Consider the following 23,566-nt stretch of genomic DNA (forward strand, 5'->3'; position numbering starts at 1 on the left):
CGTGCTGTAAGTGTAACAGCAACAATTATTAGGTCTTTGCAGGCATTTGTAATAATATGTAATGTACAGAAATTGTTTATTTCGTATTAGCCCACATTATGTATTTTAACAGTGTTATTTAATGCATTTTACTTTCACTTTTAAATTAGCGGCATTAACATAACGTACCGAACTTTTATTAACAAAAACGAATAATATAATATAAAAATAATAACATATAATATAATACAAATAGTATAAATAATTATTTACACAAAGTTTAAACAGGTTTACAAAACTGAAAAACACTGTGTAACCAAATAAATAAATAACGTTTAGCAAAACGAATAAGAAAGCTTGGAAGCACGGCATACACCTATAACATTGGAAAAAAAAAAAAAAAAAAACAGTTTAAATAAATAAAATCAGCAAACACAGTGGAACCAAATAAATATCACACTTCCTCTATCACCTTAGATAAACAGCAGAAGTCAACAGACTTTTCAAAATCCAAAATATTTATAAAACAGGCGCTTTTGCATTTCGTTTTGAAACTCTTCTGCCATAGTCTTGTCTTTCTCACCTCTTTCTCGTCAGTCAGCTTGACTCACTTTATGTGATGAATGAAATCTGAGCTGTGGTTCGGCTCACTGTATTGAGAAGCCGCGTTCAGTTTTAATTGTATTGTTTGTTCTCTAACTAAACTAAATGATTTTTATTACTGTAAAAAAAAATCAAAACGACAAGTTCTTCTTCGGGTGACTGACAGATGAAGCAGACATACCGCCATCTACCGCGTATTGTTTAATGAATATTGAGCGACCTGAGCCATGTAACAGAAATTACGTTTTCGCTTCACTTTAAAATGAAACACCTCAGGTAACAATCCCTCACGAAAATTAATGCCATGATCATATGAATTTAAGACTTGCTGCTCTGATTTCAGACCTTTTCAAGGCCTTAATTCACGGAAAAGCGATTTAAGACTTTTTAAGACTTTTTTAAGACCCGCGGAAACCCTGCTAATGTTACAAGATAAAGACAATGTTACATGAAGTAGGCAGTGACTTTAAAAAAAAAAAAAAAAAAAAATCACATTTCAAAAATAAAACTGTTATGAGAATAAAGACATAACATTATGTTACAAGTTTATGTTACAAGAAAAGTGTGTAAATGTTACAAGAATAGACACATAAATGTTATAAAGTAATAACATTACGAAATTAAAGTATTAATGTCACAAGAAAAGTCATTATAAGAGAAAAAGCTTAATGTTACAAGATAAAGACAATGTTACATGAATAAAGCAGAAACTTCCAAAGAATAAAGATGTAACATTACAAGAATAAAATGATTATGAGAATAAAGACATAACATTACAAGAAAGTCATGTTTTAAGAAAAAAAGTTGTTACGTTATGAAAACAAAACTGATTTGAAAACAGTGTAATGTTACAAGGAGAATACTGCCAAAATGTTACCACAAAGGCATAAATGTTCTAGAATAAAATAATACAAAATTAAAGTATTAATGTTACAAGAATAAAGACATTATATTACAAGAGAAAAGCCTAATGTTATGAGATAAAGGTGCTGTTACATGAATAAAGCAGAAACTTTTAAGAATGAAGATGTAACATTATTTATTTAAATGTCCAACTATTTGTAATGTTTTATTTGACAATAAAATTGTAATGTTATAAGAACAAAATTGGTTTAAAAATAGCCATAATGTTACAAGATTAATGTTGAAACATGAGAATAAAAAGTAAAATGCTTACAGTTGTAATGTTTTGAAAATAACGGCAGTGTTACGGGAATAAAAATGTAATATTTTGAGAAGAATCTTGTAACATTACAAGAACAAAGGTGTAATGTTATGATAATAAAGTCTTAAAGCCTAATGTTGAGAGATAATGATAACGTTACATGAATTAGACTGACTTTTAAAATATGAATAAAATATGAAATGCTAAAACTACTACTAAAATAAACAAAAAAGAAAATTATTTAATATTAAACAAAATTAACACTAAAATTGAAATGAAAATAAAGCTAAACAGATTAAAAAAAAAAAAAAAAAAACACAACCATGAAAAAAACAACAAAAAAAAACAAACAGAGAGCATTTCTGTACGTTTGTTTTCTTGTTATCTATATTACCGAATGTAGTGGAACGGCTGAAACTGGGATCTGTACAGTTCCAGGAGGTCCCGTGAGAAACATCTGAGGAACTGCACCTAAACACGACCAAAACAAAACAAAGCGCCTTGAAACAATGAAATTACAGTGATTCAAAATGTCAGAATTAGCATAATTACAAGTGTCTGTGTCTTCAGTATTGTTCTGTGAATCTTATAATTACGCCAGTTCAAGCGAGACATTAACACAGTGTGACTGACCTGAGTCTTGGGCTTGCGTGTGGGACACGTGCATCGCGGCGGGCGCTTGTGGGAAGGTATTGAGCACAGTTAGACCCCCGTCGGCAAGGGTAGGGGTGGATGTAGCGTACATGACGTGCGCTCCGGGGTACATCATGTGACCGGCCACTGAAGAAGGCACTGAGGAAGTGACTATAGTAGCGGTGTGGCTCACTGTGGGAGACACAGAAGAGATGTTAGAGGAGAAGTCACTGATCAGAGCAGAGTATGGAGTGTGAGAGGGGTGATGCTGTGAGTACCAGTGGAGCTGGTGGAGGTCTGGCTGATCTCTGGACTGCTGTCACTGCTTTGAGGACTGGGGTGAACCTGGATGGCCTGTAACTGTTGAGACATCGCTCCACCTGATATACAAACCACAGAAACATCCTCAGTGTGCTTTATACTCGCATGCAATAATCAACGAAAACCACTCAAAATAAAACTGCTGAAATGCTTTTCATTCATTGAAATGAGTTTGAACTAAAAATAAATATTAGATGAAAAACTTAAACTTTAAAAAAAAAAAAAAAAAAAAAAAAAAAAAAGTAAAATTAGAAATGTTTCCATGGCAACTTAATAACTAAAACAAAAATGAAAATAAATACAGATTAAAAAATAATAATAATAATAAAAATAAATAAAATAAATAAATAAATAAATAAATAAATAAATAAATAATAAGTAAAAGTTCAAAAATGAAAAAAAAAAAAAAAAAAAAAAAAAACCTTGCCTTAGTAACTAGCTAAAATTAAAACTACCTGATCTAAAATAAAGCTAAACAGATTAAAAATGAATATAAAAAAAAAGCTAATTAATAAATTCTTAAAATATTTCATGAAAAACAAACTTTACAAATAAACAAAAAATAAATAAATAAATAAAATAAATTAAAAAAACAACAGAAAAACCTAGTAACTAACTGAAATAAAAACAAAAAATACTAAAACTAATTGAAAAAAAAATTAAATTAAAACAACAGAAAAATCAATAAAACAAACTAGAATTATAACTTAAAAATAAACAGGAAAAAGGGTCATTAATAAATACTTAAATATTAGATGAAAACCTTAAACTTAAAAATAAATAAATAAATAAAAAAACACTAAAACTTTAAAATTAAATCTATAAATTAAATAAATAAAAATATAAATATTTGCAAAAAAAAAATTACTAAAAATGTCATAAAATAATAAATAAAAACATAAATATTTTTAAAAAACATGCTTAAATTATATCTGAATAATAAACTAAAAAAGGTAGTTAATAAATACTTAAAATATTAGATGAAAACCTTGAAACCTAAACAAAAAATAAATAAAAATACCCCAACTAAACTCAATAAAAAGTCTGAAAAATGAATATGAAGTACTAAAACCACTAAACCTGAAATAAAACTAAAACTAAATAGAATTATTAAAAAAAAAACTAAACTAAAAATCACAAACTTAAAATGTGCACTATGCTAAACAGCAGAAGTTTACAAATTTTACAACGGTTTACATGTAAACTCTGTAAACTTTTTGTTGATTTATTCATAAATGTTTGAGTTTGAATAAAAACACTTGTAACATTTAACTTTCTCATTTCTGAATAGTCACTGTTTTTTGTAGTTTGTGTTAGAGTAACACAAAATGACTTTATGAGAAACAGATTTAGCAAAGCTGTAGCATGCAGATCCTCAAAGGCGTGAGCGTGAGTGGAGACACACACACACACACACACACAGAGAGTGTGAAGCGCACTGACCTGTGAGCGAGACGGCGGCCGGCAGGCGGAAGAGCGTGGCCTGCGTGGCGGCCTGTGTGTGTGCGGGGACGGCGCTGGCGGCTGCGGTGCTGCTGTTTTGCGTCTGTGGACACTGAATGGCCAGAGAGTGTGTCTGCAGCTGACTGAGAGGAATAGTGTGTGTGCCGGGAGGAAGAGAAGCGCCTGCGGGACACACAGCGACACCCTCAGCAAGCCAAGCGGAGCTGCACCAAACACACGCGCACCTGATCCAGGCCCAGACACCGCAAGACTGGGTGCCAATTATTAGAAGTGTAACTTTTGTATACTTTGTTTTGAAAAACTTTTATACTATTCTAAATGTGTGATGTAACCAATCAATCAAAAATAACATATGTGAGTGTACACAATTATTTTTTTTTGTACATTTTAAACATTTTTAATATAATGAGATAATGAGTCTTAAATATTTTAAGATTTTGTAACATGACATTTTACAACCTAAAGTTACCTTGCTTTTTCATAAACAATCAATATTTGATATTTCAGAGCTACATTTGATATTTTAAGGGATTTGGTTATTTCTAACCAGGCAGGAACAGATAAGGTACTATTATAGTTTCTTTTAACATTTTGTATCAGGTTTAAAAAAAAAAAATAAAATAAAATAAAATAAAATAAAATAAAATATTATATTAATATTATTGAGTTAAATTTAAAAAGTCTTACAAAATACTATATTAATTAATAACAAATTCATATATTTTTATTTAGCATTTTGTATTTATTTTTGTTCTTTTTATATTCATATTTATATTTATCCCTATATTTATATGTATATATAAATATTTTCAGGGTGTTATAAGACCCCACTGTATAATTATCTTGCTTATTATACACACACACACACACACACACACACAATTTACACACACAAATATGAATTTCATCACACATTATACACACACATACATATATCTATATCTATCTATCTATCTATCTATCTATCTATATATATACTTTCCTCTTATAGTGGTATACACAGTATTTATTTATTAATTAATAAATTATATGTTTTTAACAAATAAATAACTTACTAATGAACAAATTAAAATTCACTATATATTTATATTTTTTATATAAATATATACTTTGTTAGTTTTTTTTGTATAAATATCTTATAAAGCAAATTTAAATTACTAAATTAATAAAAAAAAAGTGTATAGTGTATATATAAACTTTGAAATAAACACGTTTTTAATATTTTATTTTATAAATTATATTTTATTTACTTTTATTTTAGTTTTATTATTTATTTTAGTACATATTTTCTCAGATTACAATGAGAAATTTTTAACAAAGTTTTTAATATTTTAGAAATTAAATATTTTATTTTAGTTTTAGTTATTTTAGTACTTTTTTTAAATTAAAATGATACACATTTTATTTTTTTAAAACTAGATTTTATTTAACATTTATACATTTATATCTATATATATATATATCTATATCTATATCTATATCTATATATATATATATATATATATTTATTTATCTATTTAATATCTGTGTGTGTGTGTGTGTGTACATATAGAGAGGGAGTGAGAGTATTTAATTATTTTTTATTTTAGTTTTAGGTATTTTAGTACATTTTCTCAAATTCCATTTTATTTTATAATATACTGTTTTAAGCTTTTTTTTGTTTGTTTTACTACACTACCCTGACATTTTTCAACAAGACTTACTAATATACTAATAATCAGTGTTTTCATAGAAACAATAATAATAGATTACGCTAAAGTATTGTTGTTTGTTGCATCACTCTTGTTGTGAACAGGCCTTTACACAGACGACTCAGTTGAAAGCAGAATTCAAAGTGTGCAGACATGCAAGAAAGCAAATAGGTTCACGTGTATTAAAATGCCAAGATGTCATGCAAGCTGATGCAGTGCAACATGCAAAACCCCTCTGGAAAGAGTCAAAATCTGTGAAAGTGAGAAAAATATCATGCAACAAACAGATGAATGAAGGGGATCCCCACCTGGCATGAGCGTGAATCCTCCGGGCAGCTGCATGACTCCTGCGGGAGAGCTCTTGAGCACCGTGCCGTTGGCACTGGAGACGCTCTGAGCGTTCATGGGCCAGCAGGTGGTGCTGGAGAGCGACGCGCCGCTGCTCTGAGTGTGCATGGACACCGAGGAGGACGAGGGAGAGGAAGAGGCCGACGACTGCGTGGTGATGCTGTTGGTGCTGGTGCCGCCGCCGGGTAAAGTGGCAGCCGTGAACGTCGGCTTGATCATTTCCTGAAACAACACAGACAGATAGGCTCAAACTTGCATTTGTTGTAAATAAATATTTGTTTATAATTATTCATTGTTTATTAATTTATTTATTTATGCTGTTTATTATTTTATTATTGCTTTATCCATTTTTACCAATACATAATAAACAAATAAATAAAATACATTCAAAATAAATATTTCTATTTATCATTTTTATTTATAATTATTAATTGTTTGTTTGTCTATTCATTTATTTTATTTATTGTTTATTACTGATTTGCTCAATGCTCAAACTGATATTTATTGTAAATATTTGTTTATTTTATTTTTTGTTTATATGCTGTTTATTGTTGCTTTGTTCATTATTTTACTAGCAATTTTAATTAAAATAAAAAACAATAAATATTATTATTAATCAACAACAACAACAACAACAATAATATTCACTGTTTGCTGCTTTATTTTATTTATTTTAACACATTCATTTTTATTTAAATGTGTGTGTGTAGCATTTTTGGTAAATAAAAAAACATTGTTTATTTCTTTAGAATTATTCATAGTATATTGATTTATTTTTTTATTTATGAATTGTTTACTACTGAAAAATATCTGCATTTATTTATAATAATTAATAATTAATTGTTTTTTATTTATTATTGATTATGCATTATTGTTCTATTAATTTTACTTTACAAATTAAAATCAAATAATGAACAAAAATGTATACAAAATCTGTTATATTTGTTGTATAAATTATTTAAATAAATATTTATGTATTGTTTATTTACTTATAATTACTCACTGTTTGTTGCTTTATTTTATTTAATGTATCAATTGCTTGTTTATTATTTATTTAGTCATTTTCTATTAAAATTAATAAAAAATATATATAGCATTTTGTAAATAAAACATATTTATTGTTTATTCATTTATTTATAATTAATTATTCATTATTTATTTATTCTTTAATTTAAAAATGTTTACGACAAATAATGAAGAAATAAATAAAATACATATGGAATGCGTGTATGGCATTTGTTGTAAATAAATATTTTTATTTAGTTAATTATTTACAATTGTTTACTGCTTATTGATTTATTGGATTTATGTTTTACCAATTAATTATTGATTTAATTATTTTCCTATTAATTTTCATTAATTAAAAAAAAATAAAATAAACTATAAGGAGTGAACAAATAATTACAAATACATGCAAAAGATATTTATTAATTGTTTATTATTAATTTAGATGAATAAAAAAATACAATAAAATAATAAACAATAAATAATAAATAAGTGTGTGTACACATTCATTACAATTATTAATGCATTTTAATTATACCTGAAGCATTATGTAAAAAGTCATCCAGCACCCTATGAGTAAAGTCTTTGCCCACGAATAATGACTGTGTAATTAAACAAACCTTTGTGATGGAAAGTCACAATCACAATGTGAATTAGGGAGTGTTTGTATTCTGATTCACTGTAGAGCCTCATTTACACATTACGTAATGTAACAATGCCTACTTGATAATCCAGTCAATTAAACACTTCAAATGAAAGCTCCTTCATCTCGGTTTATTATCTGGAATGAAACCCGACGGACACGAATCAAAAGACACGATTATAAATAACAAATGAAGACCAGATTCATATAACGGGAAGGTCATATTTTCAGATAACTGTTCAAAACAAGCATTTATCACAACATTCACTCCACAGAGTTGAGCGGGACTGACTGATCACGGCAGAGCCTGTGGCGACAACTGCGTGTGATAAAGGCAATTGTGTCATGAACGATCCCAAGAACGGCAGCTGCCTTCACAGGAAAACAGGTGCTCACACAGCGAGAGAGCCACGCTATTTCAGGCAGCTCTCGATGAAAACCACGACACAGGGACGACGCATCTGACCGACCGTGTGCTGAGCAACTACCAGGGATTTCTGCTCTCCTTCAGAAATTTGACAAACACCACCACTAAAACACTCGTAATTGGTCACTGTTTAGCACAACTGAGCTTGGGTGAGAGATCAGAGCCAATCTGAGCATTGCATACACTATGAATTACACTAATGGTCAAAAATGAAATTTTTAAAAATGTTTTTAAAAGAAGTCAGTGAAAACCAAGGCTGCATTTACTTTATCTGAAATACAGTAAAAACCGCAAAATCGCAAAATATTATTACAATTTAAAATAACTGCTTTCTAAGTGAATATCTGTTAAAATGTCATTTATTTCTGTGATCAAAGCTGAATTTTCAGCATCATTACTCCAGTCTTCAGTGTCACATGATCCTTCAGAAATCAGCTGATCAATACTGAAAACTGCTGTTGCTTAATATTTTTGTGGAAACATTTTGTGGGAAAACAAACAAGAACAGTATTCATTTGAAACAGAAACCTTCTGTAACATTATAAAAGTCTTTACTTTCACTTTTGATCTAATACAATTTAATGATCAAAATAAAATAAAATAAAATAAAATTAAATTAAAAACAATAAAACAAAAAACAAAAAATAAAATAAAATACTGAAGTTTTAAACTAGTGCAACAAGACGTCGGGAAAATAAATGCATATTAGGAAAAAAAATATGTATATTACTATATGTCCATGTTAGATTTCAGTTGTAAATGTATTGTTTATTTATAATTATGCATTATTTACGAATTAATATTTTATTTATTAACTGATTGTTCATTATTTAATATAGATTTCTTCATTATTTGTATTAATTTTAAATTATATAAAAAAAACAGTAAATAATGAACAAATAAATAAAATATATACAAAAAATGCGTATGACACTTGTTGTAAATAAATTATTATTTATTGTTTATTTATATTTAATTATTGTTTATTGGTTTATTTTATTTTAATTATTATTATTATTATTATTATTATTATTGTTTAACAAATGAAAATAATCCTTACATATTTATTTACAGAAATATTACTTATATCTATTATAGCAAAACTTCAGAATGACAGTAAATAAATACATGAAAGAACGTTAGATTTCATTTGTAAATGTATTGATTATTTATAATAAAATAAAATAAAATAACCTTACATTTTTAAACTATAGTACACAGACTTTGGGAAAATAAATCCATATTAGGAAATAAATGTGTATTAAAAACTAGTTGTTAGACTATAATTAAAAAAGGGTTTTAAGGATGTTTTATTTATTATATATTTACATCAATTTTATTTATATTGCTATAACAAAACTTCAGAATGCAGATGACAGCTAAATAATACATTTACAAGTGAAATCTAACATTCTGACATATATTTATTTATTATTATTAATTTATTGATTTTATTAATTGTTTATTATTGATTTAATCATAATTATAATTAATTAAATTTTAAATCAAATAAACAGTAAGTAATGAACGAAAGATACACAAAATCCGTGTGTATGACATTTGTTGTAAATAAATATTATTTATTGTTTATTTATACTTTTTCACTGTTTTACTTTATTTTATTTTTTAATTTTTTTATTAAATACTAACTCTTAAACTTTTAATCTAGTCCAACAAGACTTCGAGATTATAAATACGTTTTAGGAAATAAATATGTACATAAATATAAATAACTATATAAATAAAAAAGCAATAAAAATATACAAAATATGTGTTTATGCAATTTAAGGCAAATAAATATTTTTTGTTTATTTATAATTATTATTTGCTTATTGGCCTAATTTTACTTATTTATTTTTAAACAAAATAAAATACTAACCTTAACTTTTAAACTAGTGCAACAAGACCTCAGGGAAATAAATGCATATTAGGAAATAAATGTATTAAAAACAAGTTGTTACACAACAATAACAATAATAATTATAATTATAATTATAATTATAAATAAATAAATAAACAAATAATCGATTATAGCAAAACTTCAGAATGCAAATGACAGTAAATACGTCAGAATATAAGATTTCATTTGTACATTTGTTTTTTTTATATAATTTTTTTTATAATTTATTCATAATTTTCTATTCATTTTAATTACATTTTAAATAAAGATTTTACATTTTAAATAAGCAATAAATAGTGAAATAAAATGTATACAATATGGGTGTATAGGCATTTACTGTAAATAAATGTGTCAGAATATAATATTTTATTTGTATATTTATTTATTTATAATTATTCATTATTATTTAATTTACTGCTTATTATGGATTTTTTTCATAATTTTCTATTCATTTTAATTACACAAATAAAAAATGATCAATAAATAATAAACAAATAAATAAAATGTATACAAAATGCGTGTATATGGCCTTTTTTGTAAATAAATATTATTTGTTGTTTATTTATATTGTTTATTATAGCAAAACTTCAGAATGTAAATGACAGTAAATAAATGTGTCAGAATATAAGATTTCATTTGTACATTTGTTTATTTATAATTATTCATTGTTTATTATGGATTTAATCTTAATTTTCTATTCATTTTAACTGCATTTTAAATAAACATTTTACGTTTTAAATGAACAATAAATGAACAAAAAATAAAATGTATACAAAATGTATAATTATTCATTACTTATGAATTTATTTATTGTTTATTATGGAATTTTCCATTATTTTCTATTCATTTAAATTTCACATTAAAAAAAATGATCAACTAAAACAAATAAAAAAAATGTATACAAAATGTGTGTATATGGCATTTATTGTAAATAAATATTATTTATTGTTTATTTATATTGTTTATTATAGCAAAACTTCAGAATGCAGAGGAAATAAATAAATAAATAAATAAAATGTTACATTTAATTTGAGTCCACTTAAAGGGACAGTTCACTCAAAAATTAAATTTCTGTTTTCATTTACTCACCCTTAAATTGTTTCAAAACCTGTATTTGGTTATTTCTTCTGTGGATAAAAATAAAGTGGGAAACAAAACATGCATTTTGAAAAACGTTGGTAACCAAGCAGCCATTGACTTCCATTATATTTTTGGTCCATTCTTTAAAATAATTAACTTTATGCTCCACAGAAAAAAGGTTTGGAACAACATGAGGATGAGTAAATGATGCCAGAACTTTAATTTGTGGGTGAACTGTCCCTTTAACAGTGTTAAGTTGATACTGGCCGCTTCATTTTAGTACCAAACTGCAAGGACTTTTGTCATATTTAGCATCTGTAACTGAAAACCAATCCGTGTCATAAAGCCCTTGAGCATTTGTGAGCCATCAAGCTTGAAAGGAGGGATCCGATTCCCATGATGGCTTTTCAAAACACGCACTATATGATGAGCTTGTCATCAGCTCAACAACATAAGGGTCTGCTTTTTAAAGCGATTTCTTAAACAGAGATTCGGGCTTGTAATTTTTGCACGCTCACTCGCTACTTGCCCTAAATCAGCGGGGAAAAGGGGGGGATATGTCATCCAAATTTGAAAACAGCTGCAGCTTATACGGAATGTGATCAGCCATGAGCCAAGAAAGTGTACTGGGAAAACCAGACTATATATGGACATGCAGACAGCATCTAATCCTTATCAATGAGCGCTGGACATTGTGAATAACACACGCTGCCATGCAAGACGTGATTGGGGTGACGCAAACGCTCATAAATGTTGGCAAAACTGGTATTTGCAGGATATATGCAGACAGACGAACTGGGGTCTTGTGTGAAAGCTGTACATGATTTCGTTCGACGTTAAAACGCTATTGTAGCCCGGAAAACTGAGACCTGCAAAGGTCAAGAAACTCAGGAATGGGAGTAAGCTTACACTCAAGTGACAGACTGTGGAACTATAACAACAATTCGTATTTAGACGTGCAAAATATTCGACTAACAGTCGACTAATCCATGAACCAACTATTCACATGAGACTAATTTAATGAAACCCACTAGACTATTGAGGTCAAGTTGTGTTTTTATCTAGATGTTCTTTTCTCTTGTGTTTTAAAACCAAGTTTCCAGAGAGTTTTTTTATTAAATGACATTTCCATAACAGGTTTCAACTTTATCTACCACACTTTCAAAACTCGTTGTGCTCCAACTAACTATTGTGTGAACATCATAATGTGTCCTAAGTGAGTATTCCCACTAAAAAGCATTTGGCTCATATTAGTTGTTGTCGTGTGTCCAGACAATTTTTAAGATGACGCATCAAATTAAAGAAGAAGTCCACTTCCAAAACAAAGATTCACATATAATGTACTCACCGCCTTGTTACCCAAGATGTTCAAGTCTTTCTTTCTTCAGTCGTAAAGCAATTATGTTTTTTTGAGGAAAACATTTCAGGATTTTTCTCCATATAATGGACTGCATTTTAAAATGCAGTTTAAATGCGGCTTCAAATGATCCCAAATGTGGTTGTAAATGATCCCAGTCTAGGAAGAAGGGTCTTATCTAATGAAACGATCGGTTATTTTCATTTAAAAACAAAAAATACAATTTAAATACTTCTTAATTTCACACGCTCGTCTTGTCTTGCTCTGCCTGAACTCTGTGTATTCTGGCTCAAGACAGTTAGGGTGTGTCGAAAAACTCCAATTGTATTTTCTCCCTCAACTTCAAAAATCATTTCGAAATCATCCTACATCACTGCAGAAGTACCGAGCCAGTCTTTGCAAAGTAAACATGCAAAGAAGATCAAACACCGTTAACAAAAAAGGTAAAACAGCGATGTAGGACAATTTTGAAGTTGAGGGAGAACATCAGATGGGAGTTTTTCGACATACACTAACTGTCATGAACTGGAAAAAAACAGTCCAGGCAGAGTAAGACAAGACAAGCGTTTGGCATTAAAAAGTATATAAATTGTAGTTATGTGTTGCAGCACATGTCCTGAACATTATGATATATCAAATAAACAAGTTTAAATGTTTTTCAACCAAATTTTCTACCAACTTTCAAAACACATCTCAAAATGACAATTGCAAACATCCCAAGAGAAAAATATCATCTAGCCTGTGCAATGTTGCGCCACACATCCTGAATGTATCAAAGTTTCAACACTTCAACCACATTTTCTACAAAACGTTCACGTCTCAAAATCTGTTACGCTGTTAAGTATTGCAAACATCCCAAAAGTAAAATCGTCTAGTCTGTGCAATGTTGCGCCATCGACCTAAATGTTTTTAACATGATACCAAACAAACTAGTTTCAACAATTTTTAACAACATTTTCTCCCAACTTTCAAAGCATATATCAAAACCAGCAGTGTTCCATATAGTTTTTGTGAACACCCCAAAAGAAAAATACACAGCCCATGTAACTGCCTGAACATTTTTTAAATAATATATTAAATTACCAAGTTTTAACCAAATTTTTAACCAACTTTGAAAGCACGTCTCAAAACCTGTTGTGCTCAAGACCTAAAAACTCTAGTGTTTCACCACATGAAATAAACCAAATGAAAAAGTTTCAACATTTTTTCAACCTACTTTCCCACCAGCTTTCAAAACACATCTCAAAACCTATTGTGCTCCAATTATTGCAAACATCCCAAAAGAAAATATTGTCTAGCCTGTGCAATGTTGCACCACACATCCTGAATGTATCAAATCAACGAGTTTCAACATTTTTCAACCAAATTTTCTACAAAACTTCTAAAACATGTATCAAAACCGGTTGTGCTCCAGACAGTTTTTGTGAACACCCCAAAAGATAAGGGTCCAGTCCATGTAACGTTTCACCACGTGGCCTTAAGACAATATATCAAACTACCAAGTTTCAACCAAACTTTCGACCAACTTTATAAACACGTCTCAAATCATGTCCCATTGTGGTTAAGACAAGTGCAAACCCCAAAACGAAAACATCTAGTGTTGTGACACACATCCTGAATGATTTTAACATGATATCACATTTTCAACCAAATTTGACCAACTTTATAAACATGTCTCAAAACCTGTTGCGCTCCAATTATTGCAAACATCCCAAAAGAAAAATCGTCTAGTCCGCGCAATGTTGCGCCACACATCCTGAACGTTTTTAACATGATATATCAAATAAACCAGTTTCAATGTTTTTCAACCAAAGTTTCTATCAACTTTCAAAACATACATCAAAACTAGTTGTGCTCCAGGCAGTTTTTGTGAAAACCCTAAAAGAAAAACGTGTAGTCCAATACTGTGCCATGTGGTCTGAACCTTTTGTGATAACAAAATATTAGTTTCAACCAAATTTTCGACCAACTTTCAAAACACGTCTCAAAACCCACTGTGCTCAAGACAAGTGCGAACACCCTAAAAGAAAAACATTGTGTTGCGCCACATGTCCTGAATGTTTTACATGATATATCAAATAAACAAGTTTCAACATTAACCAAATTTTCTACCAACTTTTAAAATATGTATCAAACCCTATAGCACTCCAATTGCAAACATCCCGAATTAAAAAAGTAGTCTGCACAATGTTGCGCCACATGTCCTGAATGTTTCATCAACATGATATATCAAATGAATACGTTTCTACAAATTGACCAAATTTACTATCAACTTTCAAAACATGCATGTACAAACCAGTTGTGCTCCAGACAGTTTTTGTGAACACCCCAAAAGAAAAATGTGGCCTAAAGCTTTTTAAGATAATGTCAAATTACCAAGTTTCAATCAAATTAACTGACCAGCTTTCACGTCTCAAACCCATTGTGTTCAAGATAAGTGCGAACACCCCAAAATAAAAACATGCAGTGTTGCGGCACACGTCCTGAATGTTTCTAACATGATATTAAATAAACAAGTTTCAACCAAATTTTCCAAACACACCTCAAAACCTCTCGCGCTCCAATTACTGCAAACATCCCGAAAGAAAAATGTCTAATCTGTGCAATGTGGCACCACACAACCTGAATGCTTTCAACATCATATATCGAAATAACAAGTTTCAATGTTTTTTAAACCAGATTTTCTACCAACTTGCAAAATGTCTCTAAACTTGTACTCCAGCCAGCTATTGTGAACACAATGGACACCCCTACTAAAAAATGTTTGATTCATATTATTTGTTGTGACGCATGTCCAGAACATTTTTAAAGATTATGTATCAAATTAACAATTCAGTTTAAACTTTTTTACCAAATTTGTTAAACTTCACAAACTATATTTGAGACCAGCTCCATCTGGCCATCGTGACCATAAGTATGCAATTTTTGTGTGTGACGTGTCCTGAACCTTTTTTTTTCCCCAACCAAATGTTCAAACTTTCAAAAAACATCTTAAAATTGTTGTGCTCCAGCAAGCTTCATGAAAACAAGATGGCATCCTAAGTGAGCACCCCTAATTAAAAGCGTCTGATTCACCTTATTTGTTGTGCCATGTATACATAATGTTTTTAAAATGATGTATCAAATGAACATTTAAGTTTTAACTTTTCTACCAACTTAGGCAAACTTTAAAAACAAAATTGAGACCAGCTACATCCAGTTATTGTGAACACAAGATTGTGTCCTAAGTGAACACCTCTAATAAAAAGTGTTTGGTTCACATTATTTGTTGCCCTGCATATCCAGAACATTTTTAATATTAAATTAACAGTTAAGTTCCAAATTTTTTACCAACTTAGCTAAACTTTAAAAACAAAATTTGTGATCAGTTGTACTTCTACCAACTTTCAAAACGTGTCTCAAAACCTGTTGTGCTCCAGACAAGTTTTTGTAAAAACCCCAAAAGAAAAATGTGTAGTACATGTAATGTTGCCTTTTTAAGATATATCAAATTACCAATTTTAACATTTTTCAACCAAAATTTACCAACATTTAAAACATGTCTCCCATTGCACTCCAACAAATTACTACGCATCTCTAATAAAAAGCACATGGTCCACATTATTTGTTGTGCTGTATATCCAAAACATTTTTAAGATGACAATTTTTAAGTTTTACAATTGACACAATGAAACAATCAACTTTTCTACCAACTTTAAAAACAAAATTTGAGACCAGCTCCATCTGGCTATTGTGAACATAAGAATGCACCCCTACTAAAGTAAGCACCCATACTAAAAAAAGTTGATTAAAGTTGTTTGATTCATATTATTTTTTGTGCCGCATGTCCAGAACATTTAAGATGATGTTTTAAATTAACAATTCAGTTTCAACTTTTGTACCACCGTTGCTAAACTTCTAAAAACAAAATTGAAGACCCGTTGTGCTCCATCCAGCTATTGTGAACACAAGAATGCAATTTGCTGCACAACAAGTCCTGAGTATTTTTTTTCAAATCATCTAGTTTCAAAGTTTTTTCTACCAACTTTTAAAACGCATATCAAAACCAGGTATTTTATATTAACACTCCAAAAGGAAAATCGTGTAGTCCACATGATGTTGCACCATGCATTCTGAACATTAAGATGATATCAAATTAACAAGTTTCAACGTCTTTCTACCAACTTTCAAAACATCTCATCTGTGTTTTTAAACTTAAAGTTTAAAAACATGTCTTGAGACCTGTTGTGCTCCATCCAGCTATTGTAAACACAAGATTGCATCCTAAGTGAACGCTCCTAAAGAACAGCATCTGATCCAATGGTTACATCATACATTCTGAAAGTTTTTTAAACTATGTTATCAAGTTTCAAGTTTTTCTACATCTTGAGACCTGTTGTGCATCATGCAGCTATTGTGAACAAAAGACTGCATCCTAAAAGAGCATGTCCAAAGAAAAGCGTCTGCTCCATACAATCATTATGCTGATACTAATACTCCTAATACTTCTTTTTCTTACAAAAGTAGCTTCAACTTTTTTCTACCAACTTTCAAAACATGTTTCAGTGAGACCTGCTGCATTCCATCCTTTCTTGCTATCATGAACATAAAAAAAGCATACTTCGTGAACGCCCCCTTAAGAAACACACCTGGCCTATGTCTATAAACAACAGCCCTAAACATCATCGACTAGTTGACTGAAAATATGTAGCAGAAATGACATACCTTTGGCTCTGTGAGACCATCAGCCTCTGAGACCTGGTAGGTGAGGTCTGTCTCCTCGAATCCCGTGGCACTCATCCGCTGGTCTGTTGAAGGGTCCGTACGGGGCGGAGAATCAGGGGAATTTAGGCAGGTCTGGATGAGGGCTTTACCTGTTTCACTGGTGATCATGGGCTGAAGTTTTCGCGTGGCAAACGTGTACACGTGGCCCGTCTCACTGGCAACCAGGAGCAAAACTTGCGTCCCCGTTAGGGTGGATAATTCATAAGCCTGGAAACATTAAGAGGAACAGAAGAAAGCAAGATAACGATGAGACCTTCTATACTAGAGTGAAGTTTCCGTGACCAGTGAACTCTCATAAGTGATGCCAAACTTGCAGTAACCTCAACAGTTATCGATTGGACAACTATGGCAAACATCTGAGAAGTATCATAAATGTCGCATGGTTAAAAACCACATGGCTTGATCTTTATCCTTCAAAACGTAATAAGATAAGAAAAATGAAAAGAGGATCATAGTAGATAACTGGAAAGAAGTGCAACTGCAACTACTAAGCCACAGATACCAGAGAAGCCGATCACATGCTCCTGAAGGTCTGTGGCCTACTGCCTACTGCAGGTTGTCATTACACCCTCCATGCCCGACTTCTGCAACTAGGCCGGTTCTCAAGATATGCAAATGTATTAACAATGTCTAGTGCTGCGGTAACTTAATCGGGCATCAGGGCTATTTTTGCTGAGACAGGAATGAATGACAATTGAGCGAGCAATGACAAATGAGTCAGAACAGATGTGGAAACTACCTTCAACTGAAATACTGTCAGAAGTGTCAGACCTCAGCTGCTCTTAGTGAATGCAGAGGTGGTTCTGACCGAGCTGAAAACAGCTCTTATTAGGGGGGAGGTTTCTAGTTAGTGTACATGTCAGTGAGTGTGTATGTTTTTAATGTCTTTATTGAGGTATGATGTAAACACAACAGTAAACTAGCATCAATATAGTACTATATAACCAGTATTACTAAAGTAGTATATAGCACTAGCCTGCTAACTAGAATGGCTTAAGTACTTGTAACAGTATAGTTTAACAACAGTGGTGGTGTAGTACTAGCATCAACACAGTGATATGGGACTACTATCCATGTAGTATTAGTACAAACACAGTACTAGTGTAGGTATAGTAGTATGGCGCTCGTAAGGTTATACTGATATCAGTATTGGTATACTATGAGTATCAGTATATGTAGTAATACTATTAGTACAACACTATTAGTAAATTGATATAGCACCAGGGATGGACCAGTTATAAATAATGGAAAACTTGTATATAATATGCAATATTTCTTCTAACAGTACAGTTGAGTAATGTTAAGTTCTAGTATCAGTATAGTGTGAGTATCAGTATAATGGTACAGGTAAAGTTCAATCAGTAGAATCAATTTACAGTTAGTATAATTGATTTAGAGCTAGTATTAAAAGGATGATACTAGTATAGTGGCACTACAATTGATAAAGTACTAGTATTAGTAAAATGAATTTAATTGATACAGAACTAATAATGGTACAGTAATAGTAAGGTTAAATAAGTCACTTTTTAACTTATTTAACCTTATTATAAATTTACTATAAATAATGGTACAGTAATAATCAGGTTAAATAAATTACTTTTTTAACTTATTTAACTCAATTATTATTACTGCCTTATTATTACTATAAAAATCCAACATTCAAAATTCAACACCCCAAACAACCATGGTTATTCGGTGTATTGAATTTTGAATGTTGGATTTTTATAACACAGTTTTACTACAAATACCATGGTTAAACTATGGCTAGTCTAGCAAAATCATGGTAGGTTTAACTATAGGTAACCGTGTTCTTTGTAGTAAAACCATGGTTAATTTTGTAAGGCAATCATTATGATGATTTAAAATTACTGATACTAGTATCTCTATAGTTCAGTATGGTAATGTTAGCAGTGTATAACACCTGAATCAGAATACTGGTTTAGCGCTAGTATTGCTGTAGTACTAGAATTACTACAGTATCACAATAAGTACAACAATACTAGTGATACTAATGTTTCTACAATATTAGAATCAGTATAATCATTTAAAACCAGTTGTACTAGTATTTCTACAATGTTAGAAACAGTATTATCATTTAATACTAGCATACTTGTATATTTCTATAGCACTAGTTGTAGTAAATTGATAGAACTAGCAGTGGTATAATACTAACAACAGTCATACTAGTACTGTACAGTAACACTGATTATTATTATTCATTATGGTGAGAAACTACTCATACTAGTATCTTTATAGTATTAGAATCAGTATTGCATTGCTAGTAGTGTATAATACGTGCATCAGTATTTTGGTATAGCACTAGTAGTAGTTGCAGTGCTAGTATTAGCATGGTGGTTTAGCACTAGTATTGCTATATTGTGATTATTACTACAATGTTACAGTCAGTACAATAGTAATACTAGTGATACTAATATTTCTACAGTTTTAGAATCATATAATATATAATTTAAAAATAATAATTTAACATACAATTTAAAACCAGTTGTATTAGTACTTCTACAATATTACAATCTGTATAATCATTTAAAACTAGTTGTACTAGTATTTCTACAATATTGGAATCAGTATTATTTGATACTAATCATGTATGGTGTATACTGCTACAGCACTACTTGTCATAACTGGACCACTTGCTAACTTTTATCACTAGTATCACAGTAATAAAATCATTAAGATGATTTAAAACTACTGATACTAGTATCTCTATAGCATAAGAATCAGCATTGTAATACAAGTAGTGTATAGCTGCATCAGTATTTTGGTATAGCACTAGCAGTAGTTACAGTCCTAGTATTAACATGGTGGTTTAGCACTGGTATTGCTGTAGTACTAGTATTACTACATCATAACAATCAATACAATAATAATACTAGTAATACTAGGATTTCTAAAATATTAGAATCAGTAAAATCATTTAAAACCAGTTGTACTAGTATTATTACAATAATAGAGTTGATATTATCATTTAAAACTAGCAGTGTATAATACCTGTACTCCGCTACAGCACTAGTTGTAACTAGATAGCAATAGCAATAGTAAACACTAGCAACAGTCATACTAGTACTACAGTAACAGAATCATTATGATGATTTAAAACTACTGATACTAGTATCTCTATAGTATTAGAATAAGTATTGTAATGCAAGTAGTGTACAACACCATCAGTATTTTGGTATAGCACTAGTAGTAGTTGCAGTGCTAGTATTAGCATGGTAGTTTAGCACAAGTACTGCTGTAGTACAGCAATCAGTAATACTAGCGATACTAATATTTCTACAGTATTAGAATCAGTATAATCATTTAAAACCAGTTGTACTAGTACATCAACAACTTAAAACTAGTTGTACCTGTATTTCTACAATATTTGAATCAGTACTATCATTTAAAACTAGTAGTGCATAATACCTACATTCTGCTCTAGCAATAGTTGCAACTTCATAGCACTAGCAGTGTTATTCTACTAGCAACAGAGATTAATCATTATGCTGATACTAATACACATAAAAGTATTATCTCTACAGTATTAGAATCAGTATTGTGATGGTAGCAATGCATAATACCTGGATCAGTATTTTAGTATAGCACTAGTAGTTGCAGTGCTAGTATTAACATGGTGGTTTAGCACTAGTATTGCTGTAGTACTAGTATTACTACATTATAAAAATCAATACAAAAATACTAGTGATACTAGTATTTCTAAAATATTAGAATCAATATAATCATTTAAAAACAGTTGTACTAGTATTATTACAATATTAGAGTTGATATTATAATTTAAAACTAGCAGTGTATAATACCTGTATTCTGCTATAGCACTAGTTGTAACTAGATAGCAATAGCAGTGGTAAACACTAGCAACAGTCGTACTAGTACTACAGTAACAGAATCATTATGATGATTTAAAACTACTGCTACTAGTATCTCTATAGTATTAGAATAAGTACTGTAATGCAAGTAGTGTACAACACCATCAGTATTTTGGTACAGCACTAGTAGTAGTCACAGTGCTAGTATTAGCATGGTAGTTTAGCACAAGTACTGCTGTAGTACAGCAATCAGTAATACTAGCGATACTAATATTTCTACAGTATTAGAATCAGTATAATCATTTAAAACCAGTTGTACTAGTACTTCAACAATATTAGAATCAATACAATCACTTAAAACTAGTTGTCCTTGTATTTCTACAATATTTGAATCAGTACTATCATTTAAAACTAGTAGTGCATAATACTTGCATTCAGCTCTATCAATAGTTGTAACTTGATAGCACTAGCAGTGTTATTCTACTAGCAACAGAGATTAATCATTATACTGATACTAATACTCCTAAAAGTAGTATTAGAATCAGTATTGTAATGCTAGTAATGCATAATACCTGGATCAGTGTTTTAGTATAGCACTAGTAGTTGCAGTGCTAGTATTAGCATTGTGGTTTAGTACTAGTATTGGTGTAATAATGGCTTGTATTTTAATTCTTAACTAGCAGTAGGAAACAGGAGCACACACACATGTGCTGGATGAACGTACCTTCTTCATAATGCCAGTCTTTCTCTTGCTGAAGGTCGTGTATCTCCTCAGCTTGTTGTCAATAAACTCCATCTTAATTTTCACCCGTCCTCGTGTTTTCTTGCCGGGTTTCGCACCAGCAACCCCGGTGGAAACCCCTCCATACCCCGCCGACAGTCCTGCGTTGGATCCCGAGGATCCTCCGACCTCCATCTCACTCCTCTCCCGCTTCACTCCTCTCCTGTCCACCACGGAACTCTCTTCATCATCCCCGGAATCCGAGTCTCCATCGGAACCGCTCAGCACAGCCTCAACCGACGGCCTGTCGTCGTATCTGGCCCCATCGGGCAAGTTCATGGCAGAGTTTACTGCCCCTAAAGCCCCAGATGTGCTGCCCACCTGTAGAGGAGTCAACCCCGTGCCGTTACCTGAGCGTCCAGCCCCTCTGGCCGTCCCGTTTCCCCCTAACATCGCTGACACACTGACCTGCTCCCAGCCCTACGGCAGCCTGCGGTAACGTTAGGTGTAGTGATCCGAGCAGATCCCAGATCAAATCCAAACAGATCGCTTCACTTAATAGCGAACTTGCCTCACATATGCTAGGCTAAGAAACATTAGCTCAACTCAACAGACAACTCGGACTTGGAGTTTAAGGACGGATATATATATTTCTGTGCGAAAGCCACGGTTTGAGGTTTGTGAGCTACAAAAATAACCCCCAAAACTAGCCCTTCACGACCATCGTACAAAGTTTACAACGTATAGTTTCCGCCTACAGTCCATCAATCAAACCTCAACTGAACTTACGCTGCGCTTGCCACATTTGGAAACAACAAATCGCAACCATGCAATCTACCTCCGCCAACAGAACTAGTTACCGTCAGTAATGTTAATATCGCGTAAGATAGTTCGCTTTGAACACGTAAGTTGGTATATTTCAGTCGCATATGACGTTTAATGTTTTTTAAAAGGATATAATTGCTAATAGCCTGCTTGTTTTGTTTATTTACCTCACGAGGCCTTTCGCCTAAAGATCTACTTTCCTCCATATAAAGCGAGTCGATGTTTCCTTATATGGTGATGGCTGTCCATGTATGGTGAGTCACAGCGCTGCGCTGCGATTGGTTACGCAAACCTCTCCGACTTCGTGATTGGTTCGAATCTAATTTGGCTGACAGAAAAGGCTTACGTCATACACAGCGAACTACTAGCAGTAGTGTTTGGACCTTAGACCCTCACAGTAATATTAACGACGAAAAACACAACATTTCTGGGGTGAAATGTTTGAAAAGGTAAACCACATTCACTTAAGGAACTTTTAAAACCAGAAGGGTGTTGTTGGACTGACTGCTAAGTTTAGTTTTAGTATAAACTGAGATAAATTCGAGCTCTTTGAGAGTTGTGGAAATGAGGCGATACTCCGGGTAACCAGCAGATGAGGCTGTTACCTTAAGTATTGCTTTAAAGTTACACTAAACTCGATCTTTTGGCGTCTCATGCATCTTATGTACTTAGAAATACAAAAATACATTCACCCATTTAATCCGTTTTCCATTTCAAACCGTGTACAAGCAACGTTTCGCTCTGACAAAAACAAAAGTGCTATTACTTCTATAATAGACAGTCTATTGCAACAAACAGTTGTAATGTTACCCT

At 31.2% G+C, this 23,566-nt stretch overlaps 1 protein-coding gene across 2 annotated transcripts; it reads right to left on the minus strand.

The window, feature by feature from the left end:
- Positions 1-2,081: 2,081 nt before the first annotated feature.
- srfa (serum response factor a) lies at positions 2,082-22,935 on the minus strand. 2 transcript variants are annotated; one of them, XM_051105283.1, is made up of 7 exons: positions 21,932-22,935; positions 17,321-17,587; positions 6,165-6,426; positions 4,145-4,327; positions 2,659-2,760; positions 2,381-2,572; positions 2,082-2,218 (listed from the first exon to the last, which is right to left on the minus strand). In XM_051105283.1, exons 1-7 carry the CDS (start codon positions 22,379-22,381, stop codon positions 2,133-2,135), a joined length of 1,542 nt encoding a protein of 513 aa, XP_050961240.1. In that variant the 5' UTR covers positions 22,382-22,935; the 3' UTR covers positions 2,082-2,132. The 2 variants fall into 2 exon arrangements, with proteins under 2 accessions (XP_050961240.1, XP_050961241.1); XM_051105284.1 differs by lacking the exon at positions 4,145-4,327 and having other exon boundaries at positions 21,932-22,933.
- Positions 22,936-23,566: the final 631 nt, after the last annotated feature.

The sequence above is a fragment of the Labeo rohita genome, unplaced genomic scaffold, assembly GCF_022985175.1.
Source record: "Labeo rohita strain BAU-BD-2019 unplaced genomic scaffold, IGBB_LRoh.1.0 scaffold_95, whole genome shotgun sequence".
In the NCBI taxonomy this organism is placed as follows: domain Eukaryota; kingdom Metazoa; phylum Chordata; class Actinopteri; order Cypriniformes; family Cyprinidae; genus Labeo; species Labeo rohita.

What these genes read in the sequence shown, in the direction of transcription:
- srfa (XM_051105283.1), bottom strand. Translation starts at nt 22,381, where the DNA reads ATGTTAGGGGGAAACGGGACGGCCAGAGGGGCTGGACGCTCAGGTAAC. An exon ending in AGACTGGCATTATGAAGAAG is followed by an intron (nt 17,588 to 21,931) that starts GTACGTTCATCC and finishes TAATGTTTCCAG; the next exon opens with GCTTATGAATTATCCACCCT. An exon ending in GACCTCCACCAGCTCCACTG is followed by an intron (nt 2,573 to 2,658) that starts GTACTCACAGCA and finishes TGTCTCCCACAG; the next exon opens with TGAGCCACACCGCTACTATA.